The 22,005-nt window shown below is 41.5% G+C and overlaps 1 protein-coding gene and 1 long non-coding RNA gene across 2 annotated transcripts in view; one reads left to right on the top strand and one right to left on the bottom strand.

The window, feature by feature from the left end:
- bcl2l12 (BCL2-like 12 (proline rich)) overlaps window positions 1-6,915 on the bottom strand; it is a 19,718-nt gene extending 12,803 nt beyond the window's left edge. The window contains exons 1-2 of the mRNA XM_002940239.5: window positions 6,539-6,915; window positions 1,113-1,290 (exon numbers count right to left, since the gene is read on the bottom strand). Coding sequence (XP_002940285.3) covers window positions 1,113-1,282 — 170 coding nt within the window. The 5' untranslated portion in view covers window positions 1,283-1,290; window positions 6,539-6,915. The remainder of the gene's footprint in view (window positions 1-1,112; window positions 1,291-6,538) is intronic.
- LOC100494294 overlaps window positions 1-22,005 on the top strand; it is a 25,039-nt gene extending 3,034 nt beyond the window's left edge. Inside the window, exons 2-3 of the long non-coding RNA XR_004223549.1 lie at window positions 18,391-18,592; window positions 21,278-22,005. This is a non-coding gene — a long non-coding RNA (insulin-2-like). The remainder of the gene's footprint in view (window positions 1-18,390; window positions 18,593-21,277) is intronic.

Genomic DNA, 22,005 nt, shown 5'->3' with positions numbered 1-22,005 from the left:
ATTTATTTATTTATTATATCACTTGTCCTCCCTGTGTGTAATTTTGTATTCTGTAAGACTGTACAGCGCTGCGTACCCTTGTGGCACTTTATAAATAAAGTTATACATACATACATACATACATACATACATACATACATACATACATACAGGTATGGGGCCTGTTATCCAGAATGCTCAGGACCTTATCCTTATCCAGAATGCTCAGGACCTGGGGTTTTCCGGATAAAGATCTTTCCGTAATTTGGATCTCCATAACTTAAAGGAGAAGGAAAGGCTAAGTCACTTGGGGGTGCCAAAATGTTAGGCACCCCCAAGTGACTTAGATCGCTTACCTTTAACCCGGGCTGGTGCCCCTGTACGGAGAGAACAGCACCAGCCCGGGGTACCTGCAGCGAGCACTTCCTACTTCCTATTCGCTTGTGCGCGCATGCGCAGTAGAGTGAATAGTGGAACTTAAACAAGAAAGTCGGCTTTTCACTCTACTGCGCATGCGCCAGCCGACGGATTTCGCCGGCAGAAGAAAAAGGAAGGAGGAAGCGCTCGCTACAGGTACCCTGGGCTGGTGCTTTTTTCTCCTAACAGGGGCACCAGCCCAGGGTACAAGGTAAGCAATCTAAGGGAAATCAGTTTTAAAAATTAGAATTATTTGCTTATAATGGAGTCTATGGGAGATGGCCTTTCTGTAATTCGGAACATTCTGTATAATGGGTTTCCAAATAAGGGATCCCATACCTGTACAGGTATGATATCTGTTTTATGGAAATCCATTATCCAGAAAGTTGCAAGTTACGGAAAGGCCATCTCCCATAGACTCCATTATAAGCACAAAATTCTAATTTTTAAAAACAATTTCTTTTTTTGTCTGTAATAATAAAACAGTACCTTGTCCTCGATTCCAACTAAGATATGAATAATCCTTTTTGGAAGCAAAGGAATCCTATTGGGTTTATTTAATTTATAAATTATTTAAGTCAGACTAAAGTATGGAGATACAAATTATGGAAAGATCCCTTATCCAGAAAACCCCAGCATTCTGGATAACAGGTCCTGTACCTGTATCCCATTATATGATGCAATGTTCCCTTGCTTTTCTACCAATCACTGCTCACCTGTTGCTGTATTTTTTAGGGTCATGGTAAGTGCGTCCCACGTGCCCCACATTGCTGGCGTCTTCTTGGCTCAAGGATCTCTTTAAAAAGGCTTCAAGCACAAATTTGGTTTCTTCCTTCACCTTAATCAGGCTGATCCCATCACAGTTGTGGTTGACTATGGCATCCATTCCATATCCTAGTATGAAAGGCAAAACATATTATCAGTGGTAAACTGAGGATAAGAATGTGTATAAGCTGGAAAGAGGCAGCATAGGAAGGTAAATAATAAAAAAAAAATTCTGAGCAACTTTTCAATTGGTCTTCATCATTTATTTTTTTTTATACTTTTTAAATTATGTGCCTTCTTCCGACTCTTTCCAGCTTTTAAATGGGGGTCACTGACCCCAGAAGCCCAAAAACTATTGTTTTGTGCAGCTAAAATTTTATTGTTACTTTTTATTACTTTCATCTGTTTAGGTCCTCTCCTATTTATATACCACTCTCCCTTTCAAACCACTCCCTGGTTACAAAGGTCATTCAAACCCTAGCAACCAGACAACTGCTGAAATTCCAAACTGGAGAGCTGCTGAACAAAAAGTGAAATAATTAAAAAACCACAAATAAAAAAAGACCAATTGCAAATTGTCTCATAATGTTACTCCCTATATCATACTAAAAGTTTGGCCAAACGATCACATTAAAATGGGATTTTTTTTTTTTAAATGCACAAGGGTAGTTACTTATCTGGAAGCTTCATTCCAACATGAATGAGAATTTATTTTTCCATAATCTTTTATTAGTGGAAAAAATGTTCTCAGTGTCTGATATGAATAAACACAAACATACAGATAAGGCCTTTCAGTCAATATGGAAAAAAGTAAAGTGTATGTAATCCTTACTCGGAAATAGGGTGTGAGCGTGCCAACAGAGAGGATGCTGTTAATTTACGCACCAAATACGATGGCGTAACGCTCTGCTCGCAATGGTGGCTTTTGTACTGCAATTGTACTGCTCTCAGTAACTTCAACTTGCCAAGGTGCCGGTCATGTAATTCATCAAATAATGTTTTATAGCTATATATAGATATATATATTCAAACCTAGTCCCTTTGTTAAACGTATATTGAAGCAGTAGAATTCTTAATGAATCAGATAAATATAAGTGTAGGACTGGCCATGACTGGGAATTACTTTTATGTAGTTGATCAGCTTGAAGTATATTGCAATATATGGACAAACAATCTATTTTACCCAGTTTCATTTTTACACTGAACTGTTCCTTTAATGCACACAATGTCTTAATGTCCTATATACACTCACCTAAAGGTTTATTAGGAACACCTGTTCAATTTCTCATTAATGCAATTATCTAATCAACCAATCACATGGAAGTCGCTTCAATGCATATATTTCACAATCTGCTCAGTTACTGCGTATGTTACTCAGTATGCGGCAGTCCTGTGGGCGAAAATTCCTTGTTGATGCTAGAGGTCAGAGAAGGGTATTAGTATGGTGTTCCTAATAATCCTTTAGGTGAGTGTATATTGATAATGGGTGAGTGCAGAGGATCTCTTGTTGTTTATATATATATATATATATATATATATATATATATTTAATAATTGTGCAGTTTCAGTGCTTCTTGATGGATGCTGTTGTATTAAGGGAATGAATAATTCTGCCCTAGAATGGAGAAAGCAGCAGGGTACTACAAAGGTCTTATGGCTGCTTTATGCCCCACAGGCACACAGGGCGCATTCTCTGCTGCCATATTTTTGGGGAGTCACCTTTATTTATGCCTCTGGCAGTGGTGCAGCAGGAGGTGTGGAATAGGCAAGCAGAGCATGGTGTGGGCAGAAATTCACATCCTTTTAATGGAATCCTTCTGACCAGATTTTGGCCAGATAACATGCCCTGTTCCATAGGCCTAAATGTCTTAGCCACCGAGGGAAATCAGAAAGCATTAACCAGTTTGTGTTTGAGTTTTAGCCAAAGCCTGCAAAGGAGTTACCAGGGTGAATGACTGCAATGGATAACTTGCAGCACTGGTTAAACACGTCCCACAACAGGAGGCACAACAATGTCCTGCAATACAATGGTGGTATTTAAGGCATGATACATATATAAACAAAACGGGTAAAAAAACCACAAAACCAAAAAAAAAACCTGTCATTCAAAAGAAATATATATATATATATATATATATATATATATATATATATATATATACACACACACACACACACACTGTCTCAGCACTCCTAAAACAACTCTACAGGCATCGAGGGAAAATACCTGCACTCAGTATTTTCCCTCGAGACATATTCATAATTTTTATAGGATATATCCGTGAATTATACTCCTCTAGATATAGAAGAATTGTGCTTTAAAAAGTTGTGTTTTGGACTGATTTATTGAGAAATCCTGCCCATCCGTTCCAGTTCCTGCTGGCTGAATTCTCTGGATGTGCAGGGGGGGCGGCAGCACTCAGTACCCTGCACTGTAGGATAGGAACCAATCAGCAGCTAGGCTGACCTGATAGGGAACCTGTCTTTGCTTCCGTGAGTGCAAGGCTGTGATTGGCTATTCCCCTCCTACTGTGCTTCTGGCAGAGACCGTTAGGACACGCCCACCCTTCATTTCAAACATGGACAGAGAACTGTGGGATCTATAGGGAGCTCCAATATTATTCATAATTGCCTACAAAATTAGGGTTTTTCCTATTTATCCAATATTTTATCCAATATGTCTCCTTTAAGGGCAAAGACACATGGGGTGATTAGTCACCACAACTTTTTGAAAAGTTGTGGCAACTAATCCGCGCAATGAATTTGTGCGTAGCCATTTGTTGTGTCGTCTTTGCGCACATGGAGTACAACTGCGTCGCTGTGACAAATCGTGCGTACAAATTCATTGCGTGGATTAGTCGCCGCAACGTTTCAAAATGTTGAGTTAACCGAGTTCATTAGAAGTCGCAGCGACTAATCGTCCCGTGTCATCCCGAGAGGGCCTGAAGAGAAAGAAAAGGTAACAAAAAATAATAAAATTGTAATCTCACAGAGCAATAGATTTTTAGCTGTTGGGGTCAGTGATCCCCACTTGATAGCTGGAAAGATGTAAAAGAAGGCGGCAAACAATTCAAGAACTATATTAAATAAATAATGAGGACCAACTGCAAAGTTGCTAGAATAGGACACATGGAGCTACTAGTAGAAGCTACTTGTCATGGCTACAAAAAATGTTGATCATTTACTGATAATTGTGTGAGGCAATTCTCGATACAGGTGTGAGACATGTTATCCAGAATACTTGGGACCTGTGGTTTTCCAGATATGAGATCTTTCCATAATTTGGACCTCCATGCCTTAAGTCTGCTAAAAATCGTTTAAATACTGAATAAACCCAATAGACTTGTTTTGCATCCAATAAGGGGTAATTATATCTTAGTTGGGATCAAGTACAGGTACTGTTTTATTATTACAGAGAAAAGGGAATCATTTAACCATGAAATAAACCCAATAGGGCTGTTCTGCCCCCAATAAGGGGTAATTATATCTTAGTTGGGATCAAGTACAGGTACTGTTTTATTATTACAGAGAAAAGGGAATCATTTAACCATTAAATAAACCCAATAGGGCTGTTCTGCCCCCAATAAGGGGTAATTATATCTTAGTTGGGATCAAGTACAGGTACTGTTTTATTATTACAGAGAAAAGGGAATCATTTAACCATGAAATAAACCCAATAGGGCTGTTCTGCCCCCAATAAGGGGTAATTATATCTTAGTTGGGATCAAGTACAGGTACTGTTTTATTATTACAGAGAAAAGGGAATCATTTAACCATTAAATAAACCCAATAGGGCTGTTCTGCCCCCAATAAGGGGCAATTATATCTTAGTTGGGATCAAGTACAGGTACTGTTTTATTATTACAGAGAAAAGGGAATCATTTAACCATTAAATAAACCCAATAGGGCTGTTCTGCCCCCAATAAGGGGTAATTATATCTTAGTTGGGATCAAGTACAGGTACTGTTTTATTATTACAGAGAAAAGGGAAACCCCAAGTCCCTAGCATTCTGGATAACAGGTCCCATACCTGTAACCACTGAAATGCAAAATGATAGGAACCACTGTGGATCAGTTCTGGTTCAGTACAGTGGGAAATGGCCCATAAAGAATCTTTTGGAAAAAGAGTTAAATATTGGCACGGTTTTAAAGTTATTTGTAAATGTAATTAAGGCCAGGGTTTGTTTATCCCTTTCTTTTCCATGGTTCTGACTCTTGATCCATTGTACCAGGAGTCAGTCATCTCTGGGTCTGCTGGTTTCTACGGCTTTGTTTTAGGAGTCAGAAAAGCAGAGAATATAAACAATAACAATTACATTTGCAAATAACTTTAAAACTATTGAAACGTTTAAATTGGTGTATATGGGAAAGTATGTATGGATATTTTTATTGATATAGTGCTACTTATGTACGCATAACAACAATAAATGAATAAACAGGGGGTTAGTACAATAACAGACCAATAAATACAAAGTACAATAATAAATACAAATAAATAAAAAGTACAGTTGCATTCAAGTTTCCATTGAGCTAGTGACAGAGAGGCATGAGAATGGAGGTCCCTGCCCCATAGAGCTTACAATCTAAATGATATTTTATTTAATTATGTGAAAAACAGTTTGACACCCTTCAAGGTTTATCTGAATATGATACTGGAATATCCACGTTCCTGACACCCTCTGCGATCCAGTTGTATTGTATTACTGATACAATATTACCATTTGATGGTGTTAGGTTCATAGGCCCAATATTGCGCAGGGGAGACACAATGGCACAAGGTTAATTATTCATATACAGGGAAAGGTAGGGCTTGGCCTGTCACTCTCAGCCCATGGATTATCATTACCATCAATTACCCATCAGAGCTTACAATCTAACAGCAGGTGCCCGGGTGTGGGCATGGGATTCCACGCCAGGCTAAGTACCCCTGTGGTTCCAAAGCAGATGATAAACCTCATTACATACCTTGTGTCTCAACCCTTTCTCCTTGTAGATTGTAAGCTCTTTTGGGCAGGGCTCTCTTCACCTCTTGTATCGGTTATTGATTGCTTTATATGTTACTCTGTATATCCCATGTATGGAACCCACTTATTGTACAGCGCTGCGGAATATGTTGGCACTTTATAAATAAATGTTAATAACAAATAATAAACTGGCAGGTAAGTACTTGGTCCAGTTTCCCTCATAGTTCAGTTTAGGGACACTGCTGAAATGTAGCATTGACACTCCTGAACTACAGTTCCCAGCATCCCCTAAGAGTGCATTATCCCCCCATCAGCAGGCGTTCCAAAGAGAAAAAAGCAGAGGGCAGAGCCCAAGCACTAAGCGGGTTAGTAGCTAATGAAAGAATCAGGCCGCTAACAAGCACTAGTATTACCTTGCTCACTGCTGTTTCCGAGCCCCGGTGTGACCGTGCGGTTCCCGGTACCGGCTCAGTGACGCGATCCCGGCCGGGCTGAGCGCATCTAATGAAATTTGCAACTTGTTGGCGACCCAGCAGCAAAACTCCAGGAAAGAGCAGTACGCATGCGCAGTTCCGCCAGCCGGCTGAGGAATCTACACTTACAATACTATTAGTACGAACGGGCGGGGCTTCCATAACTCAGTTCGGGACCGGTGGCTGGGGCGGGGATAGAGTTTAGTTTATGGCGTGGCTCCTACAAGTAGTATTTGGATTTGGTTGGTTTCCTACGCTGGCTTGTTAGTTCGGTTCATTGTTACTTTGGGGTCCTGTAATGGAGGACTGACAGGCACCAAGATGGGCGGAGGGAGGGGGTTGGTTTATGAGGGGATCCTGGGGTGTGTGGGACAGCAAGGCTGTGTAGTGGGGCCCCTGCCACTGTATAACTAAACCTGGGATGGGATTAAGGCAGAAGGTCAGAATGTACTTATCTACAGCTGAGTTTTGCTAAAAATGAGCGATATGAATAAGACTTGTGTAACTAAAATAAAAACTTGTCTTCCTAGCAGGGTATTATTATAGATTCCTGGGCCCCCGCTCAGGGGCCATGGTAGCCTTCCCCCCCCCACACCAGTGCTGGGAATCTGAGTAGCCTGTGTAGGGACCCATTGGGTTAACATGCCCCTATGGCTTTAAACCCTACAACTGCCTTAGTTCCTGCTGTAACTGGGCGAAGACCCATGTATCAGTTTAGAGTTTGCCTTATTGGTTTACAGGTTGACTCCACCCTTAGCACTCCAATATAGTGTTTAGCAAAGGGGTGGGTCTTCCTCTGTGGCTGTCTCTGTGTCTCAGGTGAAGATCCACTGAGCCTGGGATGAACAAGGCCCCAGTAAAGCCATACTTTACCCTAGAGTCAGCATCTTATACTCCAGTGAAGTCGAGGGACAGGGACCCTGTGAATGAGGACCAGTTAGTTGCTCTTGTCGAGCACTTTCTAGGAAAGTGAGATAGAGAGGGAAGGAAGCAAGAGCACTTCTGGCTCCACCAAGCAAAGTAGCTGGAAGTACTCTTCCATACAGGCACTGTTGCCTCAGCATAGGGCCACGGTTAAGACATAGGAGGCAGTATCTCAACCCTGATCCATAGTCGGCTTTAGGACTCCTAAATCTAGAGTTATTCAACCCGAGTACTGAGGTATCTGTCCAGACTGCTTCCATAGGGGTGCCAAGTTGACCGGGTGCATTTACCCTGCCCAGTCTCCCAAAGAGGTGGGATAAACCGGTGTGCATCCTCTCTTGTTATCCTCAGAGAGTACTACTATCATATAACATCTGTATTGTGAGTATATGCGATAACCCTGCATCTGACAATAAACCCAGTTCAATTGTTTCAACTGCAAGAACCGTCTGGCGTCCATCTTTGCTAACCTGCACTGCACACAGCTGCAGTGAGTTGTACACCCCTGGTTGCTTTCATATAGTGAAGGCTGCATGTACCCCATGCTCTAAACCTATACTAGCCGTGTTTTGACTGTTTTACAGCCAAATAGGGGTTATACCCGCAAACTGCCCTGCTATCCTTCTCCCTTCTTCCCCACCACCCTGTGCATCCAGTGCATTTAGTAAATGTGGGGATCCCAAGATGTGAGCAGGGTATTGGGGTCATTGATTCTTACTGTAACATCTTTGTCTGCACTTATATTAAAGGATGGGATGAACCACTGACTGAAAATTGGGCATAACATTGTAAATATATGGGATCTTATCCTGAAACCCAATATCCAGAAAGTTCCAACTTACAGGAAGACTGCCTTTTATAGTCCATTTTAACCTAATTGTAAGTTTTAAAATGATATTCTTTTTCTCTGTAGTAACAAATGATTCTACCTCTTCTGTCTAGCTGTTCACCTAGTTTCCGACCCAGGAAAAAACCTGGTGGGCCCCGCTGACCCAGACCTGCTTCTGGTCCCCACTAGGGTTGCCACCTTTTCTACAGAAAAATACTGGCTTTCCTTTTTTTTTTTTTTTTTTTAACCCTTTTCTCTATTAATAACTTTAACATCAGGGGTCACTTTAACCAGCCTGGCAGGTAAAATAAAAGCCAGGTGGCAACCAATACACAAGTTTAAAATGTGCGCACAAAAGACATTTTTGTGCACATAGGCAAAAAGAATTATAGTGAATATTGGTAGTAATTGGCTGGATCAGGGCTTAAGTGGGCAGGCCAGGGGTGAAATGAGAGGGTATTACAAAAAGCATTAGGGACATGAGCAGAAATTCTGAGTTTTAAATTGAAATTTTGGCTCTTTTAGTGCTATTGCTGTAGCGATGCGTCACTGAGCCCTGCTTGGCATTGGCTGGCAAAGTACCGGCTGGGTGGCAAACCAATATATCATTAACTATAGGGTACTGAGAGAGATAAAACGCTGAGAACTGATTCCTGGACACATGATCATTGATACTCTTCTGGGCAGTTGATCAGTTTAAAAAAACTAAGGGTATTTTTAGGGGTAAAAGTCAAAATCAAAGCAGCCTTCAGCACTTGTTGAACTACAGCCATAGTGTGCCTTTGCCTGCCTGTACTGAGGCAGGGGTGAATCGGGGTCTGCTCCTTCCCCAGCACACAGGGGTGAGGGAGATTAAGTGTAGAGAGACAAGTCACACACTAAACTAGAAGAATTGGTTGGTACAAATAAAAAAAATAATCTCCTAAATTTACCAGGGGCAGCTGTTTGCCGCCCAAGGTAAAATTCTGAACCAGTGAATGATGTATAGTCTCTGAAAAGTCAAAATCCATTTCAAAATCATCTGTGCTGTATTTGTGAGGGGCAGGAGTGGGGAGCCATGTATGCACCCCCTCACATTCCCCACGTACCCCCTAGCTTGCATGTCATTTAGTTGCTCAAGTTAGAAGGCAGTGGCAGACGCAGGCCGCAATAGGGCCCTGTACTTAGTGGCTGCCCTATAGTACCAGGCAATGATTCTGCTCTCTGCAAAGCACAGCCGGACCCTGGGAGAATTGCTTTGCATGAATGCTGAGGGGCACAATAACTGTATATTGGAAAGTTGCTTAGAATTTCTTTTTTTTCATTACAAAAGAAGCTGGAAACCCCCTTGAAATTCCACTTCTCATTAAGGAAACACAAAAAAGTTTTTCTTGCTTTCCATGGTGTGTTAGTCTTTAAACAGAAGAGTGAATGCCTATAGGTGCCAGTTGGAAGTACAGGTATGGGACCTGTTCTCCAGAATGTTCGGGACCTGGGGTTTTCCCCATAAGGGATCTTTCTGTAATTTGGATCTCCATAACTTAAGTCTGCTAAAAATCATTTAAATACTGAATAAACTAGGGATGCACCGAACCCACTTTTTTGGGTACGGCCAAACCTACCCTGACGGATTCGGCCAAATACCCATCTGAATCTGATTTCTAATTAGCATATGCTAATTATGATTGGGAAGGGTTAAAAAAAATTTCCCCCCTAACATTTAACTCTTCAGAATGCTAATTAGCATTTGCTAATTTATGCTCATCCAGATTTGGTTTGGCGCAGAGCATGGCTTCGGCCGAAACCGAATACTTTGAAAAAAGGCTGGATTCGGCCCGAATCCGGGTGCATCCCTAGAATAAACCCAATAGGATTGTTTTGCCTCCAGTAAGGATTCATTATATCTTAGTTGGGATCAAGTACAGGTACTGTTTTATTATTACAGAGAAAAGGGAATCATTTAACCATTAAATAAACCCAATAGGGCTGTTCTGCCCCCAATAAGGATTCATTATATCTTAGTTGGGATCAAGTACAGGTACTGTTTTATTATTACAGAGAAAAGGGAATCATTTAACCATTAAATAAACCCAATAGGGCTGTTCTGCCCCCAATAAGGATTCATTATATCTTAGTTGGGATCAAGTACAGGTACTGTTTTATTATTACAGAGAAAAGGGAATCATTTAACCATTAAATAAACCCAATAGGGCTGTTCTGCCCCCAATAAGGGGTAATTATATCTTAGTTGGGATCAAGTACAGGTTCTGTTTTATTATTACAGAGAAAAGGGAATCATTTAACCATTAAATAAACCCAATAGGGCTGTTCTGCCCCCAATAAGGGGTAATTATATCTTAGTTGGGATCAAGTACAGGTACTGTTTTATTACAAAGAAAAGGGAATCGTTTAACCATTAAATAAACCCAATAAGGCTGTTCTGCCCCCAATAAGGGGTAATTATATCTTAGTTGGGATCAAGTACAGGTACTGTTTTATTATCACTGAGAAAAAGGAAATAATTTTTAAAAATTAGAATTATTTGCTCATAATGGAGTCTATGGGAGATGGCCTTTCCGTAATTTGGAACTTTCTGAATAACGGGTTTTCGGATAAGGGATCCCATACTTGTATATTTCACATACACCAATGGCAGTGGGAGAAAATAAATCTGAAGCCACTAGCACCACCTGCTGTTTGTGCAGGAAACAGTCTTTCAGCACCAAAATAAAAATATGTATTAGTAAAGAATCCCAAAACAAAACAGGTAACACAGGGATCTTTGCACCATATGTCTTATTGTACAGAACACTGGTCAGCCCCCCCCCACTAAGAAAATGAAATCGATTAATACTCTATGATTTTGATATTATGAGACGACTTTCAATTGGTCCTATTTTTCTTTCACTTTCATTTTTTTATGTATTTGCCTTTCTGTGCTACACCTTTGATACTGTCTGGTTGTCTGGGTCACCAAAGCCTGGCTCCTAAAAAGGAGATTTTTACTGTCGGACTGACATGGCAGGAGAATGGGAGAAATCCCTTTGCGTCTGGACCTTGTTGCGGGCTCTGCTGCATCAGACCTGCTGGATGCAACATCTTGTCACCCATTTTAATCTCCTTCAGCGTGGCCCCAAAAAGTCAGAAATTTAATTCCTACCAGTACTCATGTAAATCACCAATAGTAAAACATATGCATTGTGTAGTCACCTTTAGGCAGTCATCTGAGGGCCCATACACATTTTAAAAGGGGTCCTATTATTCATTAAAGGAAAAGTAACACCAAAAAATGAAAGCAATTACAATATAATGAACTGTTGTCCTGCACTGGTGCAACTGGTGTGTTTGCTTCAGAAACCCAACTATAGTTTATATAAACACAGCTGCTATATAGCCACGGGGACAAAGGAGAAAAGGCTCAGGTAGATTAGCAGATAACAGATAAAACCCCATTATATTCTACAGAGCTTATCTGTTATCTACTATGTACCCTGTGTCTTTTCTCCTTTCTTCCAGCTTGAATGGCTGCCCCCATGACTACACAGCAGCGTATTTAAATAAACTATAGTAGTGTTTCTGTAGCAGCACACCAGTTTTACTAGTGCAGGGCAGCAGTACATTATATTTTAATTACTTTCAAACAATTTAGTTTTTTTTGTTTTGGTGTTACTGTTTCTTTAGGGCTGTTACACACGGGGAGATTAGTCGCTGTGCCACAGAAGTTGCCTTGAGAGGAAACTTCTGTGACTTTGGCAAATTGCGGCGCCACATATGCCATCCCACTGGCGATTTACATTCTCGCCGGTGGGATAGCATTTCGGGGAGATTAGTCGCCCACGAGAAGGGAGATTTGTCACGCAGCGACTAATATCCCCATGTGTCACAGCCCTTAACCCTTGTATGTTAAATTCTTTTAAGAGCCCTTGTTTGTTATAAATGATTATCAAGCCGGGAGAGTAAAAACTGAGATCTCAACTTTAGCATTACTGGACACTGGGACACCAATGGTCTCACCCAGCAGCCCTTGTACATTCTTGCGCTTCCTCTCCTACGGCAGGCTGCTTTGTCATTAAGGGTGCATTGCTCAGGATATGCCATGGTGATTCCCACAGATAGGTTCCAGGGAACAACTGCATCTTGTACAGCATAACTGGAAAAGGTGTTGGCAAGGGTGGTTGGTGACCTTGGTACTTGAAGTGGCCATACAAAGGAGGATTTGCTTGTTTGGCAAGGTTGCCAAATGAGTGGATCTTCTCCCGATATGTCCACCTAAAGGCGGGCATAGGGGAAGTCGTACCGAGGACTGAATCAACAAGCCCATATGGTCCTTGAACAGAAAATCAGACCGGCTCAATCAAGATCTGCCCAATTTTAGGCCAGATATTGGTCGGTTAGGCCCGTCGGGAGTGCCCATACACGAGTAGATAAGCTGCCTAATTGGTCTGATGGACCAGAAGCGGCAGCTGAAATCTGCCTGTGTATGGCCACCTTTAGAGAGAGAAGCCCTGTGTAAAAATCATTTAATTATATAGTAAATTAACCTATATGACTGTACTATAAAAACACTAGTAATTGGCTAATTTGTGCCATGTGACATTTGCACTAGAATTTCTAAGTCATCTTATGATTAAACAAGCTTTAATCAATTTAAATTGCACCATGACTAGCAGAAACATAAATAGTGTTACACAGTATATGATAGGATTTGTAAGTCATACCCAAAATGTAAATGTATTGTTTTGCATCTTGGTATTCTCAGATATGGAGGAATGTTAATTACACGGGTGTGAGAAAATACGTGGGGGGTGCAAATTAATTAGGCACATTCTGCACAAACTGTATTGCTAAGCAAAGTGGCAGGATCTTGGCCCATAATACAGCCATATTGCCCCACCCAGCTGCTTCCCCTGCTGTGTATGCCTTACTGGAAGCTGTGAATACACACATAGTTTAGTAAATAAACTGTATCTCAATAAGGCTGATTGTGCAATTAGCATTTTGATTGACACTATGTCCCACTGGAAACTAGCATCAATAAAACACTAACATCTTTCCCCTAATTGCAATACAAAGTGCAACCTGGGTGCTCATATGGCCTAAGGGTAAAGTCCTAGTACTGTCATACACGTAGGCTCTGTATCATTACTACTTCTCCCATGAGCACCTTCCCATTAACTTATAAGTCATGCACTGCAAGTAGCCCCTGATGGTGGGCCAACGTAGGTTAGGGGCTGGCTACATCAGCACCAGGTGCCCACACTGGCTGCTGACATTGGACATATAGGGAAGGTTCTGGGTAACTGGCTGCATCTTTTAATTTCACAGTCCACACAAACACCGCAATACATTAAGGCACAGTATTTCTCTACCCCTGGCAAAAAGCTGTATTGGCACTTCCCAAACCCCACCAGGGTGCTGTAGGAGACTTTTCCATAGCATGGCAAACATAACATTTTCCATTGGTGTATTTCAGCTAGTGGAGAAATGCCCACACTTTTAATTCCCTTTGTCATTTGTCTAAATAGAAACCACCACCTGAAACAGGTCAATGTTGGCTCAGTGAAGAACCGCAGCACGTGCCATAGCTTTAGGCTTGACCTCAGCTTACGGGCAGTTTGACAAAAGCTAAACAATTTAATGGCAGTTAATTATCTAATGGTTATTAGGCACTGACGCAGATAACTTGGATTTCCACAGGTTTATTGGGGGGAAATACATTTAGGGTGAACACACACAGAGCTACTAGTAGCAGTTACTTTTTCACAGCTACTAAACTCCAGAAAATACCCTGCCATAGACAATACTGAGAATTGCCTCTGCTAAAACACATGTAGAGACAGTTATCAGTAAATGATCAGCATTGTCTATTTTAGTAGCCACGACAAGTAGCTGCTACTAGTAGCTCTGTGTGTCTTGACCCTTAATGAAAATCAGTTTGCAGCATGGGCAGGAAGCACACCGGCACACACTTATGCTTTCAGGTGACAATTGCTCCTCTTACTGGCAAGTGGTGTGCTATTGACCTTTGACTGAATGATAATAAGGTTTTCTAATCAGCTCTCTAAAGGCTTTTTGGAGCATTCTATTTACATGCAAATAACATAGTACAGTGGGTTACAATGGGAATCCACAGAGTTACAATAGCTTAGAAGGGCCCTGCGGAAACACAATACTGACTTTATCTCCACCCTCATTGTCTCTGGGTTGGATCAAGTGCAAGGAAATCATTATCCCATCGTTTCCTCGCTTCATTCCCAGCTCAGCACAAGCACCTTAATGTGCCATGTCTCCAATCTGCCATAAATCATTAAGTAATTAGACCTCTGGCTTTTTATAGGCCATCAAGAAAGAACAGGACAATGGCATTAACAGCTCCTCAATAAAAGGATAAATAATTGTTTTGATTTATCTTTTAAAGCCGATGCCACACAGGGCAGATTCTTTGAATAAACAATTTTACAGGAGGGTAAACATCAAGCAACAGTTTTTAAATAGGATAAGATGGTTTACACTTCTTTAGAGCAAGAACAGCTCACCTTTCATGACAAAGAGAATTTATTATAGATACAATAATATTTTATGTACACGTTGCCTGTGCATTTTGCAATCAGCTTGGATCTTCTGATATGCCCTAAAGTGGGCAATATCGGGCTAATGGGCCCTAGGGCCAAATGATCAAATTAAAACATCAATAAGCCAACGGCGTCCTTGTCCAACGGGAAAATTAAACCTGCCCGATCAAGATCTGCCCAATTTTAAAACACATGTCAGTTAGTTAGACCTATGGGGGTGCCCATACATGGGCAGATAAGTTGCCTAAATGGTCTGCCTTTAATGGCAAGAAAATAAATGGCAGCAACACTTAGGGGGAAGATTTATTAAGACACGAATGCTTGGAGCGTATTTTCGCGCTTGCACAACATTTTCGTACGCCTGCACAACTTTTTCGTACGCTTGTGCGAAAAATTCGTAAAGGTTCTGCCGCTGTTTACAATAGTTCGGTACGAAAATTTAGTGACTTTTGGATCGCCAATACGATATTATCGTGACTAATACGATTTTTTCGTAAGCATTTTCGTGATATTTGCGATCTTCAGAAACTAACGTATCCAATCCGAATTTTTCCCATTCGGGATTCAAACTCGTGTTTTAATTAATCGGCCCCTTTGTATTATTTTGTATATCTGTTTAGTGGCAGCTGTATGTTTTCAGCAGACTAACTGAACAGTGAGTGCATTTATGAGCACTAGGTGGCGATATACTGCTGACAGCAATGCAGAATGCCTCTACTTAGAGCATCCCATCGCAGCCTTTGTAGTTTGTCAGTATTAGAGAGTTGTTCATTTCCCCTGCATAACAGTGTGTGCCCTCTAGGGCTGCGCTTACTTCCATTTTTATTCATTCTATGGGATCACCACCAAGACATGGGCATGCTAGGGCCAACAACAGAAAAGTTGCTCTGTTGAGATAGTGCCATAAATGTGCCAATTAAGCAAAATGAGAAAGTAGCTATCTTAAGGTGCCCATTCACTATAAGATCCAAGCGAGCGGATCTTCACCCGATATCCCCACCTACGGGTGGGCGATATCGGGTAGCAAGAAACTTATAAAAACGATCGGATTACATTTGCGGCCATGGGGCTGTCGGTTCAGGGACCGCATCAACGAGCCGATGCAGTCCCCGATCCGACTGGATTTTCTAACCTGGCCTGGATTTTCTAACCAATTTCAGGCCAGATATCGGTCGGCCAGGCCGCTCTGTTCTGCCCATACACGGGCCGGTTAGCTGCCGAATCGGTCCTAGGGACCGATATCGGCAGCTATAGTTGGCCCGTGTATGGGGACCTTTACTTTATAGTTTTCTCTGAAGTGATGTTGAGATCTGTAAAGAAAGGCACAAAAGCAATTCAGATAAGGCCATTCTCCTGTAAATGATACTCTGAGCAGTACAATGCTGGGCAAACGCCCCAATCACCATAAAGGCAAGCCCCTTTTTCTCTTGTTTTATTTTGCATTTATATGCGTAGTGGTGGGATGGAACACTATATAAGAGCACTGCGCTTCTGTTCATGTATCATTCACATGGACCCACGATAAGAATCTACTCTGTGCAGAAGACAAATTAGCAAAAGAAACTGAAATTCTTCTAAAATCACAGGTAAATACCTAATTTTTATAGTGCATGTTAGTAAGGGTGTGTTGGTGACCTATTAGAATGGGTTGTTAGCTTATCAGTCCTAAGGCTGATGCCACACCAGGCGTATGGCGTATATTTTGGGCAAACTGAAATACGCACCATATGCCCCTACCGGTGCAGGCACATGTAGCCGATATCCGCCAAAGATGTGAAGTCTCGCGGTTTTTGGCGAATATCGACTACATGTGCCTGCACCCGAGCGTATTCCATTCATTCGGGTGCAGGCACAGGTAGGAGGCGGGTGACGCTATTTTCAACAAGCGATTTTCAGCTTGCCGAAAATATACACCAGACGTCTCGTCTGACATTAGCCTTAGGTCAGACTATCAGGGCATATAAATGTGGGCATGTTTGCTGCAGGGTGCGGCTCATAGGGACAATTTTAGGGGAAAAAAATCAGTGGTGTAACCAGATATTATTGATCCCATCAGCAAATTAATATTCAGCCCTCCAAAATGCCTGGGGGTTGACCTGTTTTACAAATATATTGAAACTATTTATTAATGAATGCCTCATGGGGCCCCCTGCAGCCGCAGATTCTGCTTCTTCTTCAATTTCTTTAGCAAGCCTTATGACTAGCGATGGCTAATTCCGTTTTGCTTCATGGTAAAAAGTCAAAAATTGGAGACAGCTTTTTTTTTAGTGTTTTTTTTACACTACATTGGAGTCTATGGAAGTTTTTTTCTGCAAAACCTGGCGACACAATTTCTCCCGTCACTACTGTTGACTTAAAGCAGATTTTGTTTCATATTCTTTCTGTTATGCCTGGAGTCTGTATATTTAAAAATCACGGCCATAGTTTCATAGCAGCTGATGAAAAGACACACATTCATCAATAGCAATTGGATCAGTGCCAGTTAAAAGACAAGGAACGGTAAAATTACTTGGGGGGTGCCAAGTTGTGAGGCCCCCAGTGATTCTAGTCACTTACCTGTTACTCCAGCTGGGTTCCAGTTGTTGAATGGAGCCCAAGGCAGGGTTCCCAGTGACCCTTGAAGTAGGAGTTGTTCAGTGACAATTGGGTGACATCTGCCTTAGCCACATGTGATTAATATGTTTAATTGCAACATGGGAGATAGCTCTTAGTACAAGTGAGGGAATACAGGGGTAGGGGAGATAGCTCTCAGTACAAGTGAGGGAATACAGGGGTATGGGGGATAGCTCTCAGTACAAGTGAGGGAATACAGGGGTACGGGGGATAGCTCTCAGTACAAGTGAGGGAATACAGGGGTATGGGAGATAGCTCTCAGTACAAGTGAGGGAATACAGGGGTATGGGAGATAGCTCTCAGTACAAGTGAGGGAATACAGGGGTAGGGGAGATAGCTCTCAGTACAAGTGAGGGAATACAGGGGTAGGGGAGATAGCTCTCAGTACAAGTGAGGGAATACAGGGGTATGGGAGATAGCTCTCAGTACAAGTGAGGGAATACAGGGGTATGGGAGATAGCTCTCAGTACAAGTGAGGGAATACAGGGGTAGGGGAGATAGCTCTCAGTACAAGTGAGGGAATACAGGGGTAGGGGAGAGAGCTCTCAGTACAAGTGAGGGAATACAGGGGTAGGGGAGATAGCTCTCAGTACAAGTGAGGGAATACAGGGTTATGGGAGATAGCTCTTAGTACTAGGTGATCCAGGGACTGGTCCGATTGCCATCTTGGAGTCAGGAAGGAATTTTTTCCCCTCTGTGGCAAATTAGAGAGGCTTCAGATGGGGTTTTTTGCCTTCCTCTGGATCAAGTAGTAGTTAGGCAGGTTATATATAGGCATTATGGTTGAATGTGATGGACGTATGTCTTTTTTCAACCCAACTTACTATGTTACTATGACTGTGTGTATGAATTCTCACCACTTGCTGTCCCCAAAGGTACAGGTGAAGTTTGTATACGGTGTATGCATCAGGAACATGGCACAAGGTGATTGGCCGAAGACTCTAGTGGTTTTGATGCTCCTGTCTTACCTAAGGGACACTCATGAGGCCAGCGTTCACCGTCTTTGTGGGTTACACTTGGTTGAGGCTCTGCTCTTGGTGTGTGAAGGCAGAGGATTTTACTACAGGCCTCAAAAAGGTAACTTTCATTTCTTGCAATATATTACTGTCACACCTTGGGTCATGTCTAATCAAGGGCTGGGGTAAAAGACAAGGGATCCCAGCAATATCTTATCTGCTGTGAGATAACCATCATCATTTGGAGAGGCCAATGGCTTAGAGCCAATCCATTATGGGCCAAAGCACACAGGGAATACTGAGCTAGTCGTCATTTGCTGGAGACTGCCAAGATGAGCCTACATGTTACAGGCAGTCACATCTCACTGAAATTAGTGGTCTCTTTATCTGAGGCATTAGTGGAGGTGTTAATTGCCCCTAAAAACATTTACAGAAAGAAAAATGCTGCATTTTAAGAAGTTCCCCTGTCTGGTGCTGAACAGCAGCTTCTTCTACTGTGTCACCTCCTATCCCAGCCTCATTACAGGAAACCTTAATTATGCCTCGACCACTGGCTGTAATTTAAAAGAATACATTTAATACATTCAGATGCATGTGGTGCAAGAGGTATATGGCTAAACAGAAGGTAAATAAAAAGCTCTGGGTGAAGATAAGGTTACAGTCCAACGGCAGGTGTATTTTGGGCATTTCTGTGCCTGGTGTGCCATAAGCCTAAGCATATTATGTGAAAACAAGAATGTACCAGTGCATTATACTCCTCTAAATATAGAAGGAATGTGCTTAAAAAAGTAGTGCTTTGGGTTGATTTATTGAAAATTTCAGCAAAATTCTGTGCCACCACTTCCTGCTGCCTCCTTGCCCAGGCTGTGCAGGGGGACCGGCACCACTCGGCACACTGCACTGTAGGATAGGAACCAATCAGCAGCTAGGCTAACCTGATAGGGAACTGAAGCGTGTCTTTGCTTGTGTGACTGCACAGCTGTGATTGGCTATTTCTGGCAGGGATCGTTAGGACACGCCCACCCCTCATTTGAATGGAAAGGGACCAGGGAGGATCTATAGAGCTCCAATAAAGTGGTCTTTTTTAAAGTTCAAAGTGTAACCAGTACCATAAAGCCTCCATATAAAATTCTATTGAATCTCATTTTCTCAAGTCAGCTGAACAATGGAGAAGGGCAAGTGAGGTTCGCTCATTCTATTATATTGCAATGGCACAGATGGAGCAGATTCTATTAATGCTTCTGGCATGAGGCACATCAACTGCTCAGGATTAGCACTCAGACAGTAACACTTACCTACTGGGATACAGGGGTAACGACCTAGTACCCCCTAAAGCCAATGTCACACCTAGTGCTTTGTTGCCTCTCCCACGGACGACAAAGCATGCAAAAATAACTTTTAAAAGGGGAAAACACTTTGCATGCAGTGACAATGCCTTTTTCTATGTTTTCCCGTGAATAAGCTCCATAATCACAGGGGCATTGGACCCCATTTATCATGGGTACAATTCAGAATCTAAGATTCCAGGCCTCTGGTAGAATCCTCAAATACAAAGTTTGGCTACATTTTTAGCATTTGTCTAAATGTGTTTAAAACCCTTATGTGCACAAAAGTAAACATAAAAAAATAAACATAAATGGAAATTAATTCTAATATTGACAGGTTATCTTTTTAAACCCACATGTTTGAGACGTGGAACTAAAACACTGCGCCAGATGCATCGTTACACCAGAAGGGGGCGCACACTCCCTGTAACTCTCCTCTACCTTAGGCACAAGCAGCCACCAAAGCCTTTGTTTCGTTATTTCTTAATCTTCAAAAAAAATTGCTTATCTCAATAGAATTAACTGAATAAATGAACCATGTATATTTGTCACATGCCTGACTCTATAAGCATCGATGCAGATCTATGAGGACAGAAAGAAATGAAGCAAATGTGAAACAGAGTAAAAGAAATAGGGAGACAAGAAGATGAGACAACTTATAGATAAGGGTTACAGGTAGGAGAAACAGAGGAAAACATATGGCTATGAGCAGGACAGTGGGGGCAATAGAATAGGTAGAGAGAAAAGACTGAGAAGAAAATAAATTGTAGAGTTAAGTAAGAAGAAGCCAAGATAAAGAAAAGAGAAGAAGAACCAACACTGAATAGGAAGGGACAATGGCGGGTTGATAAGAAGAAGGAAAGAAGGGACAGTAGCCAAAACTATAGAGTAATGCCAGGAGAAGAGGGGAGTCACACTGCCGTCACTCACAATGACATGACTGTAAAGATAGATGGACAAATATGATTAATCTTTTTCTCTGTGTGATGAGCAGATCTGTATCTGGTATCTGTATCTGGTGAGGCATCAATTACATTTTGGAAAGAATGACTGGAACTCAATGGAATTGCAGAGTGCTCTTGAGGTGCCTATATATATATATACATATATATATATATATATATATATATATATATATATATATATATATATATATATACAAACATGGTCAGCCAGTAAGGGCAAAGTTTGCCAAACTTATCGACCCAAACTGACTTTTTGGCCACCCTTAGGCACTTACCAGTTTCAAACCATGTTCTTAGAATTGAATTAACCAGAAACCAACAAACAATAATTTTCAAACAGGATGTAGACTTAATTCTGTATTTTTTCTAAGTTCTTGTCTATAGTTTTCTACAGGCAGTTCTTTGTAAATAATCCAGTGGACCTTCAGTCTGACATCATACATCTTTTCTATGGGATCTGCATGTACAGAGGGTTATCTTATTAATAATAAGTTTCTTCTTCTTTTTAACCCACAGGTTTCAATGTACACACAAGCCGCCTGGGAACTTTCATAGAACGTACTTCACAGATGAACCACAAGAAGCTCGGCATAGTGGAAAAGTGCTGTTACCGCTCCTGTACTTATTATGACCTGGAGCACTACTGTAATCGTTAACACTGGTATAGACACTGCTATAGAAAGAAGTGATGGGGCAGGCACCTTCTAATGGGAAGCCTCTATGCTCCATTGTGCTGTAGGGCAAGCTGCACTGGAGAATATTCCAGTAACCCCAGCCACTGACAGCTCTGAGTGATCACTTTGTTTTCTCACCTGAGCTTTAGGCTTTGTGTTTGTCCACTTGTTTACAAGAGCGTCCGGCTATTGTGCCCTAGGTGCTATGTGGAATCTAAGATGCTTCTGTTATCTTCAAGACTGAAAAACAACACATAAGGAAAGCAGAGCACAAATACCTTCTGGAGAGGCTGACACTTTCCTGTGCCACCTATCATTTACATGAATGGAGAAAGTGTCTGTGTTATCTGCTGTAGATACTATACATATACTATAGATCTGCTATAGATACTATAAATATACTACAGATCTGCCAAACTCAATGGCAGGTGTCATGGGCAGTTTTGTACATTCCTCCAGCTGAAGAAAATAGTATGCCATTAGCCTATAGGAAAATGTTAAAACTCATGTTGTTAATATTTAAAGAAATTTTATTTGTACATTGATGAATATTAAATAGTTTTATGGTGA

Source organism: Xenopus tropicalis, chromosome 7 (assembly GCF_000004195.4).
Source record: "Xenopus tropicalis strain Nigerian chromosome 7, UCB_Xtro_10.0, whole genome shotgun sequence".
NCBI lineage: Eukaryota > Metazoa > Chordata > Amphibia > Anura > Pipidae > Xenopus > Xenopus tropicalis.
Note: the sequence above shows the minus strand (reverse complement) of the source record. Positions and strands in the feature narration are given on the sequence as shown.